Consider the following 12532-nt stretch of genomic DNA (forward strand, 5'->3'; position numbering starts at 1 on the left):
CAGAAGCCGCATACAACGAAGCATACAAAGCAGTAATAAAAGATAACGTAGAATGTTCAAAAACAGTTCTCCTAACACCACAAAAACCTATGACCAGCTTCACACCACAAAAACCTGTATCCATCCCAAGATCCCTTAACCAATTAAATGCAAAAATTGCCCTTGAATCCATTCTATCAACCAAAGAAAAGGAAGCCATGAAAAAACCATCTGCCAAAAAATTCGCTGAATTATGGGATAGCCTCGTTTCCTACACGGAGGTCCATTCTTTAATGGGCTTTTACCCAGTAGCCAGGCGCCCAGGCCCTAAAGCAGTTTTCCTAGCCGATTTATTAGATCCTATGACTTTATGCGATTATTTTATTCATGGATTCATCGACACTATCTATCTAGAAGGCACCAATTTACACTGCATCAGCGAATTCCCCTCTGCTGTGCAAACTATCATCAGAAATTATAAAATACGCTTTGCAAAACAAGAAAGAGGATTCTTCATCAAAAATTGGGGGGGGGGGGGGGGGTCAAGTCTCTCTTGAGATAAAATATGTAGATTTATTAGTATAGTAGTTCCATGGACCACCAAATATGGAGGCTTCCTTCTTCGGATAAAAGGTGTAGATTTAATAGTAGAACGGTATCTTCAACCAAAGATGGAGGGTTTAAGTCCCTCTTGAAATAAAAGATGTAGGTTAATAGCATAGAAGTGTCTTCAACCAAAGATAGAGGATTCAAGTTCCTCTTAAGATAAAAGATGCGGATTTAGTAATGGAATGGTGCCATCAACCATAGATGGAGGGTTTAACTCCCTCATGATCAAAATGTGTACATTGAGTAGTATAGCAGTGTGTGCATATGTACGTCATTTTAAAAAACTGTGTTTGCTATTAAAAAAAGGATGACAATGAAATGAAAGTTTCAATATCATGTAATAATGCAATTCATTTCCATTTACACTCTTTGACTTATTACACAAGGCTCATGTGATGGGAAAAACAAACCAACATATATTCGTGTCGTTTTGATTTCTGAGGCTTTGATTTTATATGTTAAATGTAATAAAAGAATTTATTAGGATTTTTGAAGGGAAGTTGATTTATCTATTCATTTATTTATTTTTAAATGTTTATTTATATTTTAAGCTTTGACATTAAAAATGTCGGAAACACTTTCATTTTGGATCGTTTCCTTTTTTTATACATTGACCTAGTGGTGATGGTATTTGCCTTATGGCGAATTTATTAATATTATATTTTCAACTAAGGCTTTATTTGGCTTTCAAGTTGAAAAACTAGTTTTTAGCTTATAAGTTAACTTATTAATAGTCACCTTAAATAGTTTATCAAAAATCAAACCTATATGTCGGTTTATATATTGCGATAAGCTACTTTTATGGTTTCATCAAACTACTAAATTGCAATAAAAAAAACTAGTTTATAGTGCTAAAAACACTAAATAAACTAATAGAAGAGTTGGTGTAAAGCTATCTAGAGTTTTAGTCCCTATGGTTTTCACTCTCTATGGTTTTCTAACTTTTTAATTTCTTGCATAGTTCGTCGTTATGGTTTCCAAAAGTTGTGTGCATGCATTTAAGGCAGCTACCCTTAGTAGGCCTTCGTTAAATAAATGTATAATGATGAAAATTCCCATGTTTTTTTTTCAGGTGTCTTTTTTTTGTCATATGTTAAACTCAAGGAATTATTTCTGTAAAAACTTTTGTAGAGTATTAAAAAATGCCCTAAAGACCTAAAATCCTAAAAGCTTCAACCCATCAATATTCAATGAAGCTTCATGACGCCGACATACTTTCCATCTCCTCCTCTCCAACACCGATTTTTTCTTGTTTTTTTCTCTGTCTCATCCGCCTTACTCTTCATCGTCGACATGAATCCCTTCTTCCTCATCATCGTTGGGCCTATTTGGGTAATTGCGTTATTACATGGACCATTTCAGTAATTTAGGCATTACACCGGACCATTATTGTAATTTTTCTTATATAAGGACTATCTTTTATTACGTTGCTATCACATTGGGACTTTTTGTAATATAATGGGGACCATTTCCGTAATTCAAACAACCCATACATCCCCAATTGACGGCCACAGTCCACAGAGACAGAGACGCTTTGTTACAACCCCAACACCCATTAAAGGTTAACCACTTACATTTTGACTTAATGGTACTCTCGACGACCTTTAGGCTTTAACTTATAACTTCAGATTTTAGTCGTTAGCTTCTGGAAAAATCTACCACAAAAGGTTGAAAGTCGGATGCGAAGATAAAACAGAAGTCAAACATCCAACTCCCATTTGTGCACATCATCGAGTATCCCTAACTTCTTTTGGAAAACAACACATGTCAAACACCAAAACCTTGGTTGAGGACATTTCAAACACCAGAACCAACAAAAATCAACCCAATCTCCAATCCAACCCAATCCTTTTAAATGTATATTTTTATTCATTTTTATATTGTCTTATCTCATAAATTAAAGGGATAATGACTTAGGAGGGTAATTAGGTTTCTAGTTTGTCCGTATTAGGTCACTAAGGTTTTTTTGTGCGTATTAGACCAATATGGTTGTTATTACCGTTTCGAAATAGTCATTTTTACCGATTTCTTCCTGTTTAACCGGTAAAAATGACTATTTCTAAGCGGTAATAACAACCATATTGGTCTAATACGCACAAAAAAAACCTTAGTGACCTAATACGGAAAAACTGAAAACCTAATTACCCTCCTAAGTCATTAACCCTAATTATTTAGAAAACATGCTTACTAATCAATGTGACTGACTTGTTTGACTGAAAATAGTTGCTTCCATTTAAATTTATCACACAACCCTTCCAGAATTTCCAAGTCCAAAAACTCATATGATTGATGATCTTCATTACATAAATATGCAACATTATATCAATAACTTCTTTTTTGTCATTTAAATGCTTACATGAACACGTCCATATGTACAAAAACAATCTCACTTTGATACCTCCCATCAATGTCTACATTTGATAAAGAATGGAAATGTAAAACCAACAAGGACTTGCAAAGGATGCCTATTATCAATTATTTTATAAACATCAAAACCACAACATGAACTAAGAAACTGAAGTTGCAAAATGAATAAAAAATCATCACATAACCAAACACATACAGACTATATACAACACATAAACAGAAGTTTATAAAGCATGAAACTTAATGACAGGAAAAGTAAAAAACTTGAAGGAGACTTTATAGAAAGAAAGATCACCCTTACTTGCCACAAATGGTTGAAGACATCAACAAGAATATCAATCTGACCATGGAATCCACATGTTGTCTGATCATGACTTCAGTAGTTCATCTGCTGAAACGTAAAAATTGCAATTGAACTCTATTAGCATTTGAAAAGGGAATTAGGGTTTCAGAGAAGACGACGAAGGGTTTAAAAAAAATTTGGACCATTTCTCGATTTGTGCGTGTCATCCTTGCGCAGGGGTCATGCTAATCTTCTCTGTATCGTTCCAATTTTATCGGATGTCCCCGAAGGGACGACTATAGATGAAGAGTTTCGCCATATAGAGGAGTAGCAAGTTCTTCTTCTGGTCGATATGGGACGACGCGATTTCTAAACGAACTAGTTTACTGTTGATGGTCATATATTCTTAATGTCTTTAAAATTAGGGTTAATGACTTAGGAGGGTAATTAGGTTTCCAGTTTGTCTGTATTAGGTCACTAAGGTTTTTTTTGTGCGTATTAGACCAATATGGTTGTTATTACCGTTTAGAAAGAGTCTTTTTTACCGGTTAAACAGGAAGAAACCGGTAAAAATGACTATTTCTAAACAGTAATAACAACCATATTGGTCTAATACGCACAAAAAAAAAAAAACCTTAGTGACCTAATACGGACAAACTAGAAACCTAATTACCCTCCTAAGTCATTATCCCTAAATTAAAAGGGTTCAAGAACAAAATGTTATTTTGACAATTAAATTGTATTTGCTTTTTTTTTCCTGAACAATGGTTTTGATTTAATAAAGTCTAAGATTTTTTATGTAATATAAATGATAAATTTAAATATGTCAAACCAAGTCCAACACTTTTACATAACCGACTACATTGGAAGAAAAAAATGATTGGTCATCCCGTGTACCTAACAAGTTGGGTTGAAAATCTCAACTCGTTTAATTAAGGGAAATCTCCAGAAAAGTCCTAAAATTTTACCCTAATTTACGAAAAAGTCTCAAACTAAAATTTGTTTACGAAAAAGCATGAATTACCGGTAAAAATGGCGATTTGACCCCTTTTTCCGGTTTACCGGTTTTATTACTTACATGTTTCACTAAAGTCCCATTATTTTACCCTAATTTGCGAATAAGTCCCAAAATAAAATTTACTGATGATTTGGCCCTTTTCTTCATGTAACATACATTTTATTGGTTTCATTGCTGACTTAGACGCCTAGTCATTAAATTAGCTGATAAGATGAATACGATGGGTTATATAATGCCACATTTACTATAAAATTTGATACTCATCTCATCGGCTCATTTATGACTAGGTATCTACGTCAGCAATGAAACCAATAAAATGTGTGTTTCCAAGAAAAAAGGGCAGAAAATTGTAACATCTGGATTTCTAAGTATCATAAATTGAGTATTTATTTTTGAGTCAAGGAGAGGGACTCGACGAGTTGACGCCTAAACTCGTCGAGTAGGATCGCAACTGCTGACTAGGATTAATGAATGGACTCGACGAGTCGGCGAGTCGACTCGACGAGTCCTCGCTGTGGACAGAAACCCTAAATCTTCGGGCATGTGCCCTATTTAAGGGTCCTTATGGCCCTCATTGCGGCCACACACCCACTTGAGAAACCCTAACGAACCAGAGAGCATAGAGAGTGAGGGAAGGAGGTAATTGCATCACCTTTAGTGCATTCTTGCAAGAAGAAGAGAGGGGATTCAAGCTAGGCTGATTGAGGAGCTCAGACCTACCATTACTTCACCAAAGGTTGCTGTCAAGGTATGAATCCATGCCTATTTTCGTGTATATAGTAGATCTCTTGAATCTAGGGTATCTTTACCCTTTCTTTAGTTGGACTATGGAGCATGTGAAGTCCCATTGAGGAATAGACTTTAGATCTGGACCTTGAGAGGTCCAGAGTGTCCCAACAACCAAGCTTTATGCTGTTACATGAGAATATTGAGCCTAGGGCTCCATTTTTAGAGCTATTTCATCAAATAGAGCCATATGTGCGATGCATGAACGTAAAGTTCAGACCTTTACGTGACTTTTGGGTGTTAGAAGGTCAGATCTATAAGTTAGAGAAACAGATCTGACCTCAGAAGGTCGTTTAAGCATTCTCATGGAAGAAACTCGTCGGGTCCATGAAAGGACTCGACGAGTCGGATTGTGTTGCACCACGATTCGTGATCAATGGTAACCCGTCGAGAGAAAGGTTAGCTCGACGAGTCGAGTGAGGCCTTAGGAGGATTCAGAGGACACGCATGGACTCGCCGAGTCACCCGAGTGCACTCGACGAGTCTGGTCAAAGTTGGATCGTTGACTGGGGTTGACTTTTAGGGTTTGGTCAATAGTTGGACATTGTACTATTGGAGGGGTAAAATGGTATTTTCCCCTTCTGAGAGAATATAGGGAGAGACTAGTCTAGTCTTTGAGAGCCGTATTAATTAGAGATAATTACTTTATGTGATTAGGCGGAGGCTAGATCAGTGATTCGAGTTCGAGACTTTCCGAGATTACCCGAGGTGAGTCTTCTCACTATACATTACCTAGAGTGGTAACTATGTGCAGACCGGAGGGTCTTATGTGTTATGTGTATGTTTGAGTTTATGTGCATTGTGATATATGTATGTTATGTGTTATATAGACCGAACCGGAGGGTCCTACGATTTAGACCGGACCAGAGGGTCCAACGAGCTAGACCGGACCAGAGGGTCCAACGAGCTACGGGACTGGAGGGTCCCGCTGAGACACATTGACCGGAGGGTCATACTGAGTTATAGCCTCGAGTGGCTTATGTGTTGTATGTGGTATTTTGGGGAACTCACTAAGCATTTATGCTTACCGTGTTATGTGATATGTGTTTCAAGTACCAGCGAGGATCACGGGAAGGCGTCGGCATGATTTGTACACACTGGCAGAAGATTATGTGTTGAGATTCTGGGATATGTTTTATTGTGATGACATTTGATACATGAGATTTTGAGAATATTATATGAGTTTTATTATGTTTGAAAAATGAAAAATTGTTTTAAAATTTACATCGTTACAAAAATGAGTTGATGTCTGATGAGATAAATATATTGGGTTACATAAGATTAGATAGACAATTTGATATTTCTTATAAACGTAAAAAATAACGCAGTTGTTGTTAGTTTATGTAATTATTGTAGTCTTCGTTGGATGCATTTTATGTTCCAAAAAGGTATACAATACATCAGGATATCAAGTTTTATGCTAAACATAGCATTATATAACTCAACATATCTATCTCATCATCTCATTTAATGACTAGGCGTCCAGGTCAGCAATGAAACCGGTAAAATGTATGTTACATAGAGAAAATGGTCAAATTATCAGTAAATTTTATTTTGGGACTTATTCGCAAATTATGGTAAAATAATGAGACTTTAGTGAAACATATAAGTAATAAAACCGGAAAACCGGAAAAAAGTGGTCAAATCGCCATTTTTACCGGTAATTCATGTTTTTTTGTAAACAAATTTTAGTTTGAGACTTTTTCGTAAATTAAGGTAAAATTTTAAAATTTTTCTAGAGATTTCCCTTTAATTAAATTGGTGATGCCAACCATACCTTGAATTGAACAGGAAAAAAATTGCAATTGCCCGCTCTAAATCTCTTGTATGTACAAAATAAAAAGAAATGTACGTCTTGTCAATCTCATCCCATCATTGCAAATAATCATTTTTCCTAGAATAAATAATGGAATAAACATTTCTGTGGAAAATTAACTCGTTAACAGCTTGTTACCAAACCAACTCGTTAACAATCATTTTTCTGCGCAAAAAATATTTATTTTGTTGAGAAACAAACAAACATTTTGTTTCGTATGTTTTTGTTGAAGGTGTCGGTTATCCATTTTCACAGTAGAGTGAGTCATAGGCAATGAATGGCTCTAACGCTTTGTTGGCAGAAATTAATCAACCCAAACAAAGACCACCACTCACCACTGTTCTGTATTTTACTTTAATGAACCAACTGCAAGAGGTTGAAGCTTAGAGTTGAGATTTTGAGCAACAGCATCAATGAACTCCTCAGTGTTCAAGTAGAACTCCCTTGATGCCCTGTAAATAAAACTCAAATTAGAAAGCCATGTTGGTCAACTCATTGAAGTTGATACTTTATAAAGAGTGACTCGATTAGCTTCCATTTACTTTCAGCATTTTATCAATATAGCAACTGAACTATTTTGTTTTTTTATCGATTTAGCCACTGAATTATTATTATAGTCGTAAAGAAATAATAGTTGAGTGGCTAAATCGATAAAATGAAGATAAGTATGTTGTGGTTTTCTAGTATGTAAAGCCTAAATAATAAAATATAATCAGATAGTGAAAGTAGCACTCACTTGGGTCCATGGATTAGAATGGCAAGATCCTTCGTCATCTTTCCTGACTCAACAGTCTCGACACACGAGGTCTCTAGCTTTGTAACAAAATCCGCTAATCGTTCGTTTTTATCCAACTTAGCTCTGTTCAAAATATCAATAATAAACATTCTTTTAGCATTTGAAACAAGTTGTAAAAAAGCTCAATCAAACAAAACAGGATTTAACTAATATGAACATTATTAGACCATCCACAATAGGAAAGCTTTTTTGTGCACCAACTCAACAATCCAAAAACCTCAAGATATCTTTCCACTATAGGAAAGCTTTTTCATAAAGCTTATTTACAGGTCCTACCAAACTTATAGGGCAAAATGCAAAAAAGTCACTATTTTGCCAATTTGTGTGGTTTAACAACTCTTTTTCACCCAAGTTTGACTGTTTTGCCAAACTTTAGTTGCTTTAGTGGAATATTTAGTGTCATCATGTAGAATTTTTCACTAAACCCAACTATTAGTATATAACTATATATAACTTTCTTATTATAGAAAAGAAAATTTAAATATATAATCTGTAATTTATATATATATATATATATATATATATATATATATATATATATATATATATATATATATATATATATATATATATCAGTGTTGCAGAAATCGGCATTGGCGGCCGATTAATCGGCGATTAATCGCTTGGCGGCCTCGAACCGATTACGATTAGGGTGATTGGCGGAAATTGGTCAAAATCGGTCAAACTCGGGCTTGGCGGTCCTTGGCGGTCCTCGGCGGTCATAGGCGGGAAATATTTAAAAAATTCAAAAAAAAATATTTTTCAAATATTACATCAAAATTTTAAAACTTTAAATTTTTAAGCTTTCAAATTTTAAAATATTATACTAAAATTTTTAAAATTTCAAAATTTTAAAATTTAAAATTTTCAAATACTTGATCGCTTATCGCCAGTCGACCGCCGAGCGATTTTTACAACCTTGATATATATATATATATATATATATATATATATATATATATATATATATATATATATATATATATTAGAAAGAAAGGTAAAGAGACCGATGTTGAAGTCCTCTTGTCCATGCAAAAATTGAGGCAATACTGTTTGTGCTGGTTTCATTTCCCTTTTGGTGTTGCCTAAAATGACGTGTTACTGTCCCATGGGCTGCCTCAGCTTCTAGTGTTTTACCATCTGATGATAGCTACAAATTGCAAACCATGTGTCAGTTTCACAAGCTTTTCAGTTACTAGAGGTCTGCAAAAAAAAACGACAGTTTGGTTTTTTGGTTTCAGTTTGTCCATAGTCAAAAACCGAATTCTTTGTTTCGGTTTTGGTTTTTTCAGGGTATAAAACAGAATCATATTGCTTCTGTTTTGGTTTTTCAGGGTCAAAAAACAGAATTCTTTGGTTGGGTTTCGGTTTTTCCCAAGTCAAAAACCAAATATTTTTTGTTCAGTTTCGGATTTTCTAAAGAAAAAACCGGATTTTTTATTTGATTTTCAGTTTTTTCAAAGTCAAACCAAATTCCTTGGTTCTGTTACGGTTTTAGTTAAAAACCAAACCCTTCTTCTCACATCTCAAGCAAGGACAAAGTCATGTAAATCTTACTAACCAAAACTGATGTCATGAGACCCAGAGAACCAAATCCTGCACAAGAAAAAAAAAATTTAGTGGGTTGTTTAATAATCCAATTCCAATTGATCTTTTAATAAATAGAATTTCTTTACAGAGATTTTATTAATCTATACTAATTCATTATCTATTGATTTTTTGTGTGTTTTAACCATATAATTAAACCCTCACCTTGAGCTAGTAAATCACTTTGGACATCTCCATCATAGTTCTTGCATGCCCAAACATACCCACCATCACTTTTTAGGGCATAAGCCACCATGTCATCAATCAATCGATGTTCATACCTTAATTTAACCAAACATATCACCAATTAATATTCAAATATATCAACCATTCAACAGAAGGATAAGGTACAAACCCATAAAAGGGAATTACCATATTGAATGTTCTTCAAATTTCTCCTTCCAGTTCTTCTCATATACCTCTTGAAAGATATCCTTAAACCTGACATGTCAACATATAGTAGAACATAATGCCACAACTATTGTAGATAATATCAAAGCAAATTGTATATAAAAAAGGAAGACATTGTTACCTCCCATCATATTTCTTCAAAATAGTATTTTTGGTGCTCAGATATAAAGGCCATCTCTTTGAGAGTGCCATTGACATTGATGATTCAGCAAACGAACGGATAGACTACCAAAAAAACATAAAATTCTCATGGTAAGATTTTAAATTTTGAATCATCTTATGATATAAAATGTGATAGTTAGAAAAAGTAAAAAACCCAAACCTCATCAACATTATACATTGCAAGTGCAATTCCAGGACCTTTAAAGTCAAAAACATCAAGCTCCATGGGAGTTTCACCATTCTCCGGGACTAAACACATCACACAACAAACATTTTATATAAATCTATCTTACTTTTTCAGGTATAAATTATATTAAAATCAATTTTTAGCATACCAAAAACCATCTTGAGTTTTCCTGGCCCTTTAATGACTGCATCTGTAGCACGATACTGGTCACCAAATGCATGCCTACCAATACAAATCGGTTTCGTCCACCCTGGAAGATAACAATGAAAAAAAAATTTTAAAAAAAGGTTCTACAGACTACAGGTCATCCATGGTTACCAAATACATGTAGTGGGTAGGTGTCAGACACTTACCTGGGACTATTCTAGGAACATTCTTGCACATAATAGGCTCTCGAAAAACCGTCCCTGAATCCAAAGAATCCTAACAAGTTAAAACAGTTGACTAATATAATTTGTGTATTGAGAGTACTAAGACATAATGCCAATACAAACCATCTAAAATATTCCTGATTGTGCCATTGGGACTCCTCCACATGGACTTCAATCCAAATTCCTTGACTCTTGTCTCATCTACAACATTAGGAATATATGATCTGAGATTTTAGCACATTTGGAGTTTTGACACATTACAAGTGGGTTTATAGAATGACTAACCAGGTGTGATTGTAGCACATTTTACAGCAACATTATACCTACAAAACATGAAAACTTTGGTTAAGATTTCAAATAAAGTAAAGACTAAAGAAATATGTATGTAAACACCAATTCTAGACTTGAAACGCAGTTCTCTGATCCTTCTCTTAATTTCATCCACAAAACACTAGTTTCATTCATATTACTCAACCACATTGCTATCTAGCGGGAATCATCACTAGAATCAGCAGTTCCTATTAACACAGACACTCTGTAATATGATCTACATACAAAAGTCTATAAAGGCTACATATGACTGATGCAGGGAGCTCAATACGGAATGCACTAGTAGGCTGTGAATTAAGTAAGACCTTGAATAGAGTTGCAAGTTTTTTATCAGCCTTTAAAGCGATCATTGAGGGTATAGGAAAAAAGAGGCGATCATCACTTACTTCAGAGCGGCATGGGCGCTTTCTACAGTAACTTCATCATCTGTAGCATCACGATTCAATATTCCCAAATCAAAATACTTAATATCCAAATCTATGTACGGAAAAATGAGCTGAAATGGAAAAGAAAAACAACAATAAGCAACGGAGATGCGGTGAACTTAATTAGGTCAACTGTATACAGCGAAAAACAATTACGAAATCAAAATCTTCGAACCTTGTCTTTAATCATCTGCCATATGATCCTCGTCATTTCATCACCTAGAAAAAAGGAACAATTTAGACACCTGTGAGAGAGTAAGTATTAACAACAATGAAAACGTATTGTCTATGATAGCTACCGTCCATCTCAACAATGGGATTGAGAACGGGGATTTTATCCATAGCGGTGGTAGTAGACGAAGCGAAACAACGAAGTGAAATTTTGGATAAGCGACTGCAAAGAGAAAGGCGGTTGCAGGATTTTACACTACCGAAGTAATTGAAATTCGATGATATTGGTAATCTAGGGTTTCTGAGTGATACAGAAGATGAAGATGAAGACAACATGGCGGCGGCGGTAGTGGACATGATGGGCAGGCGGTGTTTTAGATGAAGCATCGCGGTTGCGAGCACCCTGCTTTGATAGCGTGATAGTGTCAGGAAGGCTTGGTTATGCGTTAAGAACCGGGTTTAATATCTAAACATGAGCTTTATTACCCGGAAATTGAGTAATCTGATCTTGTAACGAGTTTGTTAATAAAAATAACCGACTTAAATTTGTTTTTTTTGTAAAATATCATTTACTTCGAAAGAGTATTCTGGAGTCATTATATTCATTCCGCAACTTTGGTCTGAAATAAGATTATTTGTACATTCCGGAATACCCCTGTCTGAAACAAGAATCTGCGTATGATTATCATGTTAGCACGTTTAAGTGACAATGCAGAGTCACGGACATACGTTCCGGACAGTTATTCCGGATTATAAAACATCAATTTTCGTCTCTTATATATAAATGTTATCGCATGTAGTTAGACGTTTACTTGTGATCATTCGTAATTATCTCCTATAACTCCTTCAAGATGAGTTTCTTAGAGAGTGAACACGAAGAAAGTTTTACCAACTTGCATAATTGGCCTAGAATCATCCATACAAAAACATAATAACCTAACCAAAACGTGGAGAGATGTGCCTGAGTGACTCAGCCACAAATCATGGCAATTGGAAAAGCTAGAAGCAGTTGGTGTCAAGCGTAGGAGCAAAATCCACCAGCGAAGTCTTCTATGGGCAACCAACTTCCAATTGGTTAAAGGAGGTGAGACAGGCAGCCAAGCTGCTTCGACATCCACAAAATAAGTTAAAAATAGTCGCCCAAAACACTCGTATTGGAGGAGGAAGCAGATCATCGACGTGGACATAAGTGGAACTCTTGAACATATAGGTAATGATATATATATATATATAT

The 12532-nt window shown here is 35.1% G+C and overlaps 1 protein-coding gene and 1 non-coding gene across 2 annotated transcripts; both read right to left on the reverse strand.

The window, feature by feature from the left end:
- Positions 1 to 3429: 3429 nt before the first annotated feature.
- Positions 3430 to 3532, reverse strand: LOC145110051 (U6 spliceosomal RNA). Its single transcript, XR_013709437.1, has one exon. It is a non-coding gene; the product is annotated as a U6 spliceosomal RNA (small nuclear RNA).
- A 3385-nt stretch (positions 3533 to 6917) lies between these two features.
- Positions 6918 to 11751, reverse strand: LOC145109511 (Isocitrate/isopropylmalate dehydrogenase family protein). The gene is made up of 15 exons (XM_079046684.1): positions 11427 to 11751; positions 11303 to 11346; positions 11089 to 11198; positions 10658 to 10695; positions 10496 to 10573; positions 10355 to 10408; positions 10150 to 10251; positions 9975 to 10063; positions 9774 to 9877; positions 9614 to 9682; positions 9407 to 9522; positions 9216 to 9250; positions 8662 to 8804; positions 7595 to 7717; positions 6918 to 7310 (listed from the first exon to the last, which is right to left on the reverse strand). Exons 1-15 carry the CDS (start codon positions 11683 to 11685, stop codon positions 7208 to 7210), a joined length of 1467 nt encoding a protein of 488 aa, XP_078902810.1. The 5' UTR covers positions 11686 to 11751; the 3' UTR covers positions 6918 to 7207.
- Between the last annotated feature and the right edge of the window lie 781 nt (positions 11752 to 12532).

The sequence above is a fragment of the Lactuca virosa genome, chromosome 4 (genome assembly GCF_052849685.1).
Source record: "Lactuca virosa cultivar CGN04683 chromosome 4, Lactuca_virosa_CGN04683_v6, whole genome shotgun sequence".
In the NCBI taxonomy this organism is placed as follows: domain Eukaryota; kingdom Viridiplantae; phylum Streptophyta; class Magnoliopsida; order Asterales; family Asteraceae; genus Lactuca; species Lactuca virosa.